Below are 13,469 nucleotides of genomic sequence, written 5' to 3'. Positions count from 1 at the left end.
ATGGGTGGATCTGCAGCTATGAGTTGTAATCTGGAATTTGGCTTGGTTGATGAGTACTTGTGAATAGCAGTCTTTACCTGCCTAAATACAGTCTTTAACACTTTAAAGTCTATCAAAGATATGTATTTTGATTTTTGGGGGGGAGGAAGCTACCTTCTTACAAATACTCGTTTAAAATACGTTGGACATTATGTTGGGACAGTGTTGTTGGTAGCTTGGAATTGATTTGGAGCTGATTGAAATTGCCATTTGCAAACAAAAATGCAAGACTTGCATTGTACAAGGGAACACTGTCTCCTAACAAAGGTGATTCCCCCCCCAGCCCCTCTTTCAGCACTTGGCTGCTGCAGTTGCCATTGCTCTGTTTTCGGTGCTAGAATCCATAAAGTTTGTAGCTGAAACACAGCTGGGGAGTTACAGGGAGACGTTGGTAAGATTAAAGTTGTGCGTGTTCTTAAGGGGATTGATTTCTGACAAAGGGGGTGGTTCCCATGTTCCCCCCGCCGGTCGAGAACAGCTGCTCCTTGCACCGCTGATGACTCTGCAAGGGCTTTGGGTGGGAGCGGTGACTCTATTCCTATCGCAGTGTGAGTTTTCAAGCTGCTATGTGAGACTTCTGCCAGAATCCTTTCAAGAGTGCCATTGCTCCCTTTGGCTTTATGCTTTCCTTTTGATTTGGGGAGAGCGACCGCTCCTGCTCCTTGAAGCCCAGGAGAAGTTTGTCGCAGATTTGCCATGGGCTCAGCCTGAGTGTGCCAAGACTATATTGCTGGCAGCGTAACGGGTCAGATGGCTGGTTTGTGTCCTGGACTTTTCTGCGCCTTCGTTTCGTACTGGTGGGCTTCATTTCCTTCCTCTGGATGCTATGAATAGACTTGGAGAAGTTTATTCTTTTTTTTTTTCTTTAAATAATTAGGGTTTTGACATGAGCCGTGCGATTAATCTGGACCATTACTGAACTCCTGAGGTCTCTATGACACTGGGGGTACGTGAAGAGCTTGGAATTGCACTGATTGTTCTGTGCTCTGCGCTGGAGTGATAACGGTGGGCTCTCCTTCCCGGCTCTAAGCCTCTTAGCCTGGGAAGAAACATCGTGTATCAGCACAATGATGAAACGGAGGAAACAGAGGCTTGGGGCCCCGTCTCTGCGGATCCAGTAAGGACTGTTGTGAAAAATAAATTGCACTTAAACGTTTCAAATTGAAACGATGAAGAAAAACAAGCCAGAATTTTCTGTAGCCAATAGACATTGCTTTTATTTCTTAGAGCTTTTTTTATCTGTTATGCTTATTTGGCTGTACATGAAAATTTTGCTTGGAAACGTTAACATTTTACTTTTGTGGAGCATTTACCATAAAGTATAGCCCAAAAGAACAAAATTTAAATGTTTTTAAATGGGGTACATTGTGGTTAGGTTTTGTATCAAACATTAATTAATGTAGTAAAACTGAACATTCGTAACTCTCTCTTTCTAGTTTGATCACTCTTCAGATTTAAGAAGTACTTTTAATAATCTGCCAGAAAGCTGTCACAGGGCTTTACAGAAACCTTTGCTACCTTTATTATCTTTTAAAATTAAGAATGATACTGAAAACTTTTAAGATTCGAAGCAAAAAAATCTTTATTTACATTGCCACAGGTATATCTGCAAATGAAACTTAAACAAGCAGTTCCTTTTTAATGCTTGCATCCTTTATAAATGCTTCAAAATCTACTAATGAAAACTGCTATTTATGATGTCTGTAATTATGTTTATTATTTAATTAGTTAAAATTAAGGAAATTGTATCTTTAATACTATGTGTATAGTAGAGGAGGTTAAATGAATCTTATCATCTAGTCCGTGCAGGGGGGAGCAGAGTAAGAGGCAGGCATAACCTTTTCTGTCTGCGGACTGTAAAGCTCATCAACTGTTTAAGCAGAGATTGCTGGTGGGGAGGATTTCCAATATGTAAAGGTTACTCACTGATAAGTATTTGGATTCATTAGGAAATTTACATTGACAAACATGCTTGACTTCAGGACTTGAAATGTAAAATGTATGAATACTAAACAAACCTGAAGCGTGCCCCAGATTTCCCTTTTGCTCACTTTTATGCTTAAGTATGGCAAATAGAAAATCAATCAAAATCAAAGTTATAGTTGTAAAAATATGGTGGCACTAGTTTGTATTCTAACACATAAGCATACTTTATAATACCAATATTTGTAACTTAACTTTTACTTTATTTCTAGTGAAGGGCATCTCATCGTGTATAGTTCAATAAAGTAGGTGTTAGAACCTCTTTTTTGTGTCTGTGCAGAAGTCTGTCTGCAGCTTTTTGGAAAGCAGCTACTTTGAGAAATTTTCTGTGCTCTCGGTGTATACAAATATGTGTTGGCTGCTAACACTGCAAAGCAATATAACTTACAGAACTGAGCACAGAGCTGGGAATCGATGTCCTCAGCTGTAATCCCGATGCTGCCGTGGATGTGCTGTGGACGAGTCACTTAACCTCTTTGTGCCTCAGTTTCCCTGTTGCTAAAATTAGAATAAAGCCATTTTGGAGTGCTGCTTTCAGGCTTATTTAGTTGTTATAAAATGCTGTCAGTGCTAAATGTTGGTTTCTAGTTAACGGTTCGTGTAATTCATGTTTTTGCAGTTGCGTATTTCTGTTGTTGCCACAGCCGTGGTGTGGAACCACAGCTCCCAAATTGTGAAGGCTGCGATATTAATGGTCCGTGTGTGTGTTACTGGTGCCATTATCAACTTTGTTCATTTTTCTCAATGAAATGTTTTACATTAAGGATTGACAGTGGTGTGTGTTCCAGAAAGCCTGGTAATCACTACAAAAAAGAATTTGGATAATTCCAGATTGGAACATTTTCATAGTGGAAAAATGATGTTGAGTACATATTATATTGACCAACAAATACATTTTGGCTTGGATGATAATCGAAAGGATGACTGACTTAGTTTATTGCTTTTATTAAGAAGATAGAACTTATATTTTGGAAGTATCTTCTTTTTTTTTTTTTCTTTATTGAAACAGAAGATATAATATTGACTCTGATTTATTTTTTTTTCTACTGTGGTACCCTGTCAGAATCTCCTCTCCTTTGTACTCCCACTGCCGAGGAAGCGATGTTCATCAGCACATGTTCTCTCCTACATCTGCTCCAGGTCTGCAGCACCTTAAATTCCCATTTAGTGCTGACTGTGCACTTGTTACTTCTCCTCTAGTATTTTACCTGAACTCACGACCCCAGAGCAATCCGTCTAGTCCATGCTACAGCCATCCTTTTCAGTGGAGGTAAGGAGAGGTATCAACTAGGAATTTCTAACAGTTTGGTGTTGGTGTAACCATTTATGAGCTTACCAGCTTTATAGTTTAAGAGAATAGTATCTAACAGAAGGGAACAACATTGTAGTTGTAATTTACTTCCCAGTCATTTAGGGTTCCAGTTGATGTTTCTTGTTGGTACAAGTTTTTCTTGTTCATGGGTATTTTAAGGCCCTATGTAGCGAAGAATATAAAATTAATTGAGGAATGGAAACCTGTCTACCTGTGTGTGCATGCAAATTCCTGGTTGTACCTTGTGCTAGCTTCTGAGTGCATGTGCAACTTGTTCCATGGAGCAAAGGAACCCTCACAGGTATCGCTGATGTCAAGAAAACAAACTTAAAAGTAAAACAGCCTAGAGTGGTGTCCTTAAAATCCGTGCCTAGAATAGTGGGTCTGTGCTAACGTACTGTGCTCTGTTCTATTCGCTGTAAGTCCACATTAGGTTTTTACAGAAGCTAGCACGCTGAAGCCTCTGTCTCCAGACGCAGGGTCTACAAAGGAGAACAAGTAAAATCAAGCCTGTTGTTAGGAGGCTTAAATATGGGGTACAAGAGTTTGTAAACCAAAGAAAGTCCAAACCAGCTCAGTTTGTATTAAAGCATTTGAGAGGCTGGAGCCCTTCCTGCACATTGTGCTATTATGGAACGTGTATGGCTATCAGCAGCCCCAGTGGAAACCTTCAGCTTCTTCACTAAGAAACTTCACCTGGTGAGGTAGTCACGGACAGAGGCTAACACGAGCTAGAGATCTCTCTGTGTGCAGTTGCGAAACTGGAGCTCGGTGGTACCTTCTTAAAACTTGAGCCAGCAGAACCCTCAGAGGGCTGGTTTTGAAGTTCACATGCTGCAGTGTGGATGTAGCCGGTCAAATTTCAGTTACTCATCAGGTGGTAATGCAATAGCCCCCGAATCTAGACCGTTATTTCAGAGGGAGATTGCTCTTGCTGGCCAGCTGTGGTAGGAACAAGAAGAAAATGTGAAGTTGAGCTATTTTAGGCATCTGTCCCTCTAATGGAGAGTTACATATATTACATCTTTTGGGTGGAAATCAGGTTGTCAGCAAAGGAAAGGGCACGTTGCCTGCGTCTGTACTTGGTGTATTGTGCGCTGTACATTGGGCAGCACTCGGTGAAAATTTTTACTGTGGGGCTCATTTTGGCAGCACTTGCAGTGAAGGGAAGGGCAGTGACTAAGAGCAGTCTCAACCTGACAGTGTTATTGTCATCAATATGATCTTAAATTATTTTTTTGTTATTTAAAAGCTGGTATTGGGTAATGGTCCTTTACAAGGGTGATGAAATGTGATTAAATGCTGGTTAGCGTTAGGGCTGATTAACAGACTCATAAGTAGTAATTAATTATCAAAATGAGATTACTGTTAAAGTCAGTTGAGAACTGTTCTTTTTGGAGAGGAGATCTAGTGGTTATTGATTATTTGCAAAAGCCTTTTTGGTACTTATTGCTGTTTTTCTCTGAGAATCCTTCAATCTTTAGGCTTTTGACATGGGCCAGTGAATAATTTTCTCTTTAAGAATAGTCATGTAAAAGTCCTAGTGTCAAGTTATATTCCACTGTTACTATGGACTCTTCTTGATAATGATATTTGTCACATATGGGGACTTCCAGCCATCTGCTCTCTAAATACTGAATGGTTGATGATTCACAGATACATAGCTCTGTGTAAGAGCTTAGGTCTACTATAATAACTTTTTATTTTCGTCCTTGTTGCTTTCACCTGTGCAGCTCTTGATCCTGTTTTATCCTGCCTGCCTTTGTTGTAGTTTTGTTTACTTGGTTACGGTACCAGTGATAGCCATTCCTGCCTGCTTAGAGCAAAGGTTCATCTTGGCAAGTTATTACCATCATTGATCTACTCAGCTTAACACCCTCAGGTTAGCCAGGCTGTGGTTAATTTCCATGGCTGTGCAAGTGATACTGGGAGCTAGTGGAACATGTAACTAGTGTATGCCTTAATGTTAAATCTTTCTCATTTTTTACCATCTGTATATTGTGTTTGCAAGTAGCTACATAGGTTTCCCCTTCTTACCTATTTTTTGTGGTGTCCTTCGTATTTTTACATGGATGGATGAACAACTGTTGGAGCATCTGACGTCAAGTGTGTTCTACAGCTAGCATGGAAGTTCATGGCTTCTGAAAGAATTAATCGAATTAAGAATGAAAATGTTTTCTACATACCCTTTGAACAATTGAAAATAATGTAAAACTTTCAAAAGACTAAAAGGAAATGGGAAGTGGCATGATTACAACAAAAATAAATTGATAGCAGGTGAAATAAGACTGCTATAGTTGATGCAAGCGTGGGTTGGAATTAAGGTCATGTATCTTTAGGAAGAAAAGAGAATGATGTCCAAAATTAAAGTGAAGTATTGGCTCGCATATTTGGGATCTGGCTTGCACTCTTCTAGGGGTAGCAGGGAAGTCAAATGAAGAAAATGAAGCCATGTTTCACAGCTGGTCCTCTTTATGAATTGGCAAGTCTTTGTACACCCATATTTGTCCTTTAATCAAAATATAGATTACAGCATTTCTTGATATCAAGTTGCTTAAAAGACGCCATGAATTAATTTTTGTAACTTAGAAGTGATGGGCCTTGAGAGTAAAGGAACATGTATTTCCCCCGTTTCAAAAAAATGCTACACTTTCCGTATCACCATCAGCAAGATATAAACTAGTTTCAGTACTCTGAGAAATGGATTCATTTGTTCATGGTAACAGGGGGGAATGTGTTCAGGTGCTGTATTTCTGGCTTCTCTGGGTGCTGCAGGTGAGGTGAAGTTTCACTGGAAATTTGCTTTATTCTTACAAATTTAGTAGGGCCAGCTGCGTTAGGACAAGGGGTAATGGTTTTAAACTAAATCGGGGTAGGTTTAGGCTAGATATAAGGAAAAAATTCTTTACAATGAGGGTGGTAAACCACTGGAACAGGTTGCCCAGAGAGGTAGTGGAGGCCCCATCCCTGGAAACATTCAAGGCCAGGTTGGATGGGGCTCTGAGCAACCTGATCTAGTTGGCGGTGTCCCTGCTGACTGCAGGGGGGTTGGACTCGATGACCTCTAGTGGTCCCCTCCAACCCAAAACATTCTATGATTCTATGATTCTATGAAATTGAGGGAAGAGTTGGGTTTAGTTGGATTGTTCAAGGGGTATTTTCTCAAGCTATTCTGATTTCATGAATTCATGCCAGTTGTGGAACATGTTCTTATAGGCATATATGGTAGAGATTATTTTTATAGAAATGTTTTCCCTTGGAGGCCCTAGCCTTAATAAAGTCTATTGATAATAACTATTAATTTTTTAGAGCTTTGCAGAGTAGTTTCATAAATTTTTTCCTAGCCTGTACAAAATCTGGTCACCATTTCTGGATGTGATGGTGGTCAGATCCTTGCTGTCTTATTTAAATAAAAGAAAATGTGAAACCTAATGTTGCTCCAAAACACTCAGTGTTTGAGCACAGTACATAATTATTTGATCAGTGTGTAATTACAATGTTATGGGTTTTATATAATTAGGACTTTATGGACATCTGTGATATAATTTAAGCATGTATTAATTTATTTACATAAACCCCCTATTCTAGGAAACAAGCATTTAATCAATAACTGTGGTAAGTAACAAGAATATATTATATATAGATGTTCAACAAATGTACCAGGAGGGTTGCCTGCCTTTATTTAAAGACTTTAGATATAATATAAACAGTATAAGCTGTTGCAGTGGATGAGGGGAGACCTATATTTAGAGCTACGGCTTGTTTGGGTGTGTGAGTGTGGCTCGGTGTGCAGCGTCCTCAGCGAGTCTGCTCTGTTGCAGTGAACAGAAGGAGTCCCCGGGCATCGCGGGGTGCCAGCCGGCTCACCTTCACCGAGGGGTGGGGATGGAGACATCCACCGTGTCTGAATGGGGTCACCAGTTGGACTTCGGTTCTTTTTCTTGTATATTGGGATTGCTGGTGTGTCTTGACAAGGGTCTTGTAACTCCAGTCCTTCTAATTCAAGGCAGGTGCAGAAATCCTTTCCATAGTATAAGGATGTATTCTTGGTGTGCGCCACCCCAAATCACCTGTGTTTTGGGTTATGAAGACTGCACATATTTTTCAACAGCAGGGCAGCACCTGTAAACAGATGTTCCATATTTTTAGGGAAGATAAAGGACATTTCAGAATTCAGACTTGATGAGGTTCTTTATATTTTTATTTTGCCTCAAGGCTTGTCAAGAGTTGGTGATAGTTTCCTATCTCTACTTAAATTTCCTTTTGGTTTCAAGTCACTTGATACAGGTTTTAAGAGTTTATTTTAGTTAGAGTTTCCTATTTGACAGTGTCAGAGGATTAATGAAGAGGACTATATTCAGCTTGAATGACATTTGGAAGTTGGTCTGTTTTTGCAGCAAGTGATATCTTCCTAGTTTAGTGCTTGATTTGGTACAGGTTCTGCTATCTTAAATGCGCTAAATAATTGGTCAGAGGTGACTGCAAGGCAGTGTAATGTCACTTTTGGAAACAATGTGGATAAGCAATTCAGGAATAATGAATAACAGAACAACTTTGTGAATATATCATTATGCATAATGTGAAAGGGTGAATTTTGAGTAGGTAATCTTTTGGCAACTGAATTGTAATCTACATCTCACATTGAATGAATGAATGAGTTTCCCAGAATTCATGTCTTTTTTGATGGAAATTTTTTTCTTTATTCTTTTTCTTTTGTACCAGTTATTATTCTTGGGAGTAGTTTTTCCCATCTAGGAGACAGAGACCACAGGGGAGGGACATGTTGGTGATACCTAAAACTTGACAGGCTCAGATAACTTTTTGTCTTTCTTAATGCTGATTGGAAACTGTCTGTTTGCTCGCTGTGTGGTTGGAAATACTTGGGCATGGTGGCCTGAACAGTATAATTTTTTCATGTGAAGACACTATGTAAATGCTAAAATCCTTGCATCCTGCCTGGAGGTGCAGTAGCAGAAGAGTTAAACCCTGGGGTTTGGAGCGTGAGGTGTGAATTCTTGTCTCGTTCCAGACTCACCGTTTGGCTGCCCTCCATGGGACCACTTGTAAAGGATAACCTGGTGGTTTGACCTGGGAAATCAGAGGCTCCCAGAGGGGCGTATGTACTTGTGACTTCAGAAGTTGGAGGGCTTTAATGTTTGCTAGCTATTTCATCTATAAGTGCTTCATAACTGTTTTTTCTGTATAATTTTGTTTGAAGGCTGTGGTCTGCTGGTAACATCTGCATAAGAGCTGACTCGCTCCCCTTGCATTGTTCAAAGAGTTTGGGATGGTTGGGATAAGCTAGCAACTTCTAGTGAGGAACAAAAAGCTCAGAAGGGTCTTAGGAGACTGTAGAAAATACTGATGGTTTTCTGTCCTTATCCTCAAATAACAGTGATTTCCTCAAACGACAGTAGTGGGCTCAGTTCTGTACAAAACTCTTGCTTTTTCACATCGACTCTCTCTCAAAGACCTTTTGATCTTGAGTACAGACACAGAAACAACCTGTGCACTGAAAGATTCCTGGCAAGGAATCTTCTTTCTGAGAAAGAAATATATATTCTTAACCAGACAGTCATGTGTTTATTATTGTTGATAGACAGTTCCCTGCATCTTCCAAAACTTGTTTTTAATTGTACTGTGAGGCAACCAGGTGCTATTTTTAGTTTTGTCTTGGAAAATTGGTGAGTGTGTGAACAGGCCCGTTAATATCCCCGCACTGAAGCTCTAATAGCAGACACGTACTAATAGCGAGTACCTAGTGTCGATTTAACAGCCTTGAGCCGGGGAGAAACAGAGATTATATGACACAGCTGCTTGCATTAGCACACGACTATTCCTGCCCATGAGCAGGCGATTCCTTTCAGATCTGTTTTCTTAAAAAATTCCTGTTTGAAGCCGTGACTTGCGATTTCTAATTTAGATAGATAAACCATTTAGTGGGTCAATATGAACCTGCAAGCAGAAGGAAAGTTTAGAATATAAAGAAGGAAAGAAGATTTCAGGGTAACATTGCACCAAAATTGTATCCCCTCTCAGCTGTGTATACCTATGCTGGGCTATGCTGAACTTTTGTCTCAAATTTAAGCTCTTGTTTGAATATTCAAAACTGTACCATGCATAAGGCCTGCGAGAGACCTTCACCCTCTATAATGTATCCTTTCGGGCTCTCTTAGCTACAGGCTGCATCTGTACTCCCCTTTTCTTCAGTGTCTCTCTTCCTATTTTCCTTTGTTCATCTAAAATATGCCTGTTCTCATCCTCCAAGTTCTCTCTTCCCCTTGTTTATCTCCTAAAATTTTGCTACTTTGGCTAGTGGTTTTTATTCTGTCATTCAATCCCTTGTGTGGTACTTGAGAGCATAATCTTCTAACCTAGTTTACATTACACTGTCATTATGAATTATTAATGTTCTAAAATAAAATCTTCAAACCGTAATCTTTGCTGTGGTGAAAGAGGTCTGTGTGCTTTTGTTTTCCTTCCTGTCTTCCCTGTCCGTTCCTTTCTTTAGACCTTCGGGTCTTTAGAGGAGGGATGTTATTGATCCAGCCGTTTGGGAAAGGCTTGACACGCAACGAGGGTTGCGTTGTCACATCTCTGGGCTGAGATAGGCGTTTATTTATATGAACACTATTAAAAAAAAAAAAAAAAAGTTGTGGAAGTCATAGTTTTGATGTTATTAGAAGACCTGCTGCAGAAGTAGAAGTGATAATGCCTGTTCGGGTTATAGCTTGCCTGAGAAGGTGAATATTATTTTTTGTGCTCTCTATTATATTGTTCCTATTTTTGTGTTCCTGTGATTCTTGGTTTTATTTGTCAATAGATGAGAAATTTAAAATAACAACAGAACAGGTCAAATTATAATTCTCAGCAAAGTTTTCAGGCAAAAAAGTTCGATGAAAAGAATTCTGTTAAAAATCCTTATCAGCTTTCCTCCATGCTTCACTTTAATGCAACTGTTTCTTCATTCTGTTTCCGAGAAATTAGAAGATTCTAAAATCAGTAAATGTCCAATTTTCCCAGTGAATCAACACACAAATATTGACCAGGAGTGTTCCTTTAAGTCACGAGTGTCTGCGTTGCCCTCGCAGAGAACTTGCAATTAATTTGAACAAAATGGAGTTGATTACAGCTGCAGTCATCTTTGACATAGAGGAACAGCCCATGGGGACGTGTTCCAGCCTGCACCCCATGGCTTAGTGTGCGCAGCCTCCTCTAATAGCAAGATGGATCATAAAACTGTGACCTGTCGCTTCTGCAACTTTCCCCTTCTTATTAAAAAGAAGGGCAGCTGCAGCCTACACCATAGAGGGCCACAATCTACTTTTTACATACTGATGTTGTAAGTGGTTGGTATTGTGAAAAGTAGGTTATTTAATAATTTTGCAAGTCGTATTTTCTCTGCAGAAAGTACGCTCTCTGGACAAGCAGGTGGTGTTCATTTGCGTGCATGATCTGTGCTGTCTTGGCTTATCTGTTTGTTTAGTAGTTTGTGTGTTGTACCAAATAATTTGAAGAGCTGGGAATATTATTTGCTTTTATTACTAGTTGCATTTTTATAGATAGGGCAGAAGCCTAAATTTGGTTTTATTAGAAAATATAAAAAATGTGCATAAATTTTGCTTAAATGTTGATATTTTTTTCCTTCTCCCAATCAATAAAATCTGTATAACGCAAGCTCTGGTAATCAAAATTCTGAAGAAAAGAAAGGAAAGTGAGTATAAGATGAATATTCCCATTTATCCACATTTCCTTTTTTCTTTATATCTGATATTGTTTAAAAGCTCATTGCTGAAGTAGGCCATGTAAATCATATTTATTTTAAAATCGAGCAATTCTGTTGCATATTTTTGTTTCTAGCTACATTAGTTGAGATTAATTTGTGCCATTTTTTAACGTGTTACTGTAGAGTGTAGTAAGATTTAGCACTGCAAACTTTAAATTTTGGTTTTAGTATTTTAAAATGAACTTTTTTTCTGGAGAATGCAGAAATCGTTGAGGTTTCCATATCTGTCTATTCTGTACTTTATTTCAAAGCAGAGAATTCATTTTGGGCCAATTTATCTTAACTTACTAAGTCTGCTTCTGTGTTCCAGATCTCTAACTCTTATGTCCCTACTTATTTATAGGTGGACATACAGGTTAGAAGTCTTACATAAAACCCAAATATCTTCATTAGAAGAGCTTCTAAATATTATGTATACTTTAGGGAACATTACTTCTGTAATGCATCACCTTTGTGGGTTTCCCAGAATTACTGTAAAGAGCTGTATCAATCTGTAGTTACATAAAAATCAGTGTTATGGGCTTGTTCTCATGTGCATTCTGTCTTGTATGTCACATATTTCTCTCAGGCTCACAACCTTGAATAGTTTCTTTGCCTGCTGGTTGACGATATGGTATCATGACTTTCCTAGACTTAAAGATTAAAAGCTAAGCTTTTGCAGTGAAGATTCATGTTATTCCAAAGGAATAACTAAAATAGGCACCAATTTCTGTTAAAAATTTATGGCCAAATTAGGATATAATTCTGCCTTTAAAACTGGATGAACTTTTTGTCTTTTTTTTTTTTTTTTTTTTTAATACCAGCACTCTGATGTTTCCCAAGCATGGTTTTGATTTCTCATGTCTCTTCTGTACCATGGCTTATTTTGTAAAGTCTATTCTTATCCCATGCTCTAACTTCATTAAGAATTTATGCTTGAAAATGTAAAATTCATCCTCTTAGTCTGTTCATTACATTAGCATTCCCCTTGCTCCCAGAATAACTGTTCTTAGCCAACATCCTACAAAATAAGCTTTTTGTCTCAGAAAAGCTGTGGTAAATGCAAGGGCTTTACAATATCCTTAACATTTCAGCTGAGCCTAAGTGTGTTAACCAAGAAATGAGGAAACAAGCTGCGGAGTTGGAAGGTCCTGCACTGGAAATGCAGGTTGGAGCAAGCAGCCTGAATTATAGGTAGAAACGAATCAGGTGCCAGAGGTTGTTTTAGAGTTCAGGTTTGATTTGGTCTTCTGGGTAGTACGCTGTGAAAGAGGTGAGAGCCCTCCCTGCTAGCAGGTTACCGAGTGCAGCCCCCAGCCTGCAGGCGCCGTGTTGATCCTCGGCACGGTGTCTGTCCAGGTTGCTGCCATGAGATGGGTGCTGGGTGTTTGCCGTCTTGTATAGATGAGATATATTGCTTTTGTGAGCTGGTAGTTGTGGTCTGAGTAGCAAAAAGCCCTCTAATTCTCCCACTTAAATACAGCTCTGTTCCGTCTGTGCTGTTTGCTTTGTTCATTTTACATTAATTACCTGTGTGTTGTCTTGGTTTAGTTTTAACCATCCACTGGTAGTTGTTCTTCAGTCCTCAATCCCTGCAAGGACATGAAGTGTTCCAGCTGTCTTTGCTGCTTTTTTTCTCTTAATTTGTCCTTTAAGCTTTGTGCTGTAGCTTCCCTGTAAAACAGAGGGTAATAACACCTCCTTTTTCAAATCTGTTTTGCTGCAGCAGTCTTGTTGGAATGGGTTACGGACAGTGTCTATCATGGGCCATGTGTAATGATTCTTTGGGATATATACAAACCTCCTGTTACAGGAGAATTCAGCCGTAGCCTGGTCTTGTTACTCAGTGCAGACTCAGGGAGCCAGAGGTGGAAGGATTCTGCAAAGAACTGAAGCTGAGGAGTTGCTGCACTTCTTCATGGAGAGGCTGATGCAGGCTGGAGTGGCAGGAGAATTAAGGTACCCTCCTGTTTGCAAATGCACAGTGAATCCATTAACACTATATTAAAGGTTAGAAAGAAAGTTTTAAGTGCATCGTGATAAGTAATACATGATAAAGATGAAGAAATGCTACGGAGGCAACAGGAGGCTCAGGCTATGTTTTCCTTTGGATAAATTTTGGCTGGTGAAGGGGAGGAAAAATCTTTGGATAAGGACATCAAGGTTATAGGAGCACCCTGTTGATGCTGTGTTTCTCGCAAGCGTCACTGAGTGTCTTCAAGAACATTTTGGGTAAGATATTAGAAGATTTCTGTATGAATGTGAAGTGAGATTTTCAGAACTGGTGTTCAGTATTGTTATTTTTCAAATAACTTTTATCATTTTTTATGGCATTTGAATCACATATTGAGGGTACATTTGATTAAACCA

General features: G+C 39.2%; 1 protein-coding gene across 24 annotated transcripts in view; it reads left to right on the top strand.

The window, feature by feature from the left end:
• The window catches only part of MAST2 (microtubule associated serine/threonine kinase 2), a 193,162-nt gene that overhangs the window by 89,530 nt on the left and 90,163 nt on the right, over positions 1-13,469 (top strand). For 13 of the 24 annotated variants that reach the window (XM_035894198.1, XM_035894199.1, XM_035894204.1 and 10 more), the window contains one exon: positions 3,086-3,292. The exons of 9 other annotated variants lie outside the window; for them this stretch is intronic. In XM_035894198.1, coding sequence (XP_035750091.1) covers positions 3,086-3,292 — 207 coding nt within the window. Of the gene's footprint in view, positions 1-916; positions 1,157-2,234; positions 2,268-3,085; positions 3,293-13,469 lie in introns of all 24 variants that reach the window. 2 more of the 24 variants (XM_035894209.1, XM_009638804.2) reach the window with 2 other exon arrangements.

The sequence above is a fragment of the Egretta garzetta genome, unplaced genomic scaffold, assembly GCF_000687185.1.
Source record: "Egretta garzetta isolate BGI_Z169 unplaced genomic scaffold, ASM68718v1 scaffold145, whole genome shotgun sequence".
Classification (NCBI taxonomy): domain Eukaryota; kingdom Metazoa; phylum Chordata; class Aves; order Pelecaniformes; family Ardeidae; genus Egretta; species Egretta garzetta.
The sequence above is the reverse complement of the archived record's forward strand: the minus strand, read 5'-3'. Positions and strand labels throughout refer to the sequence as shown.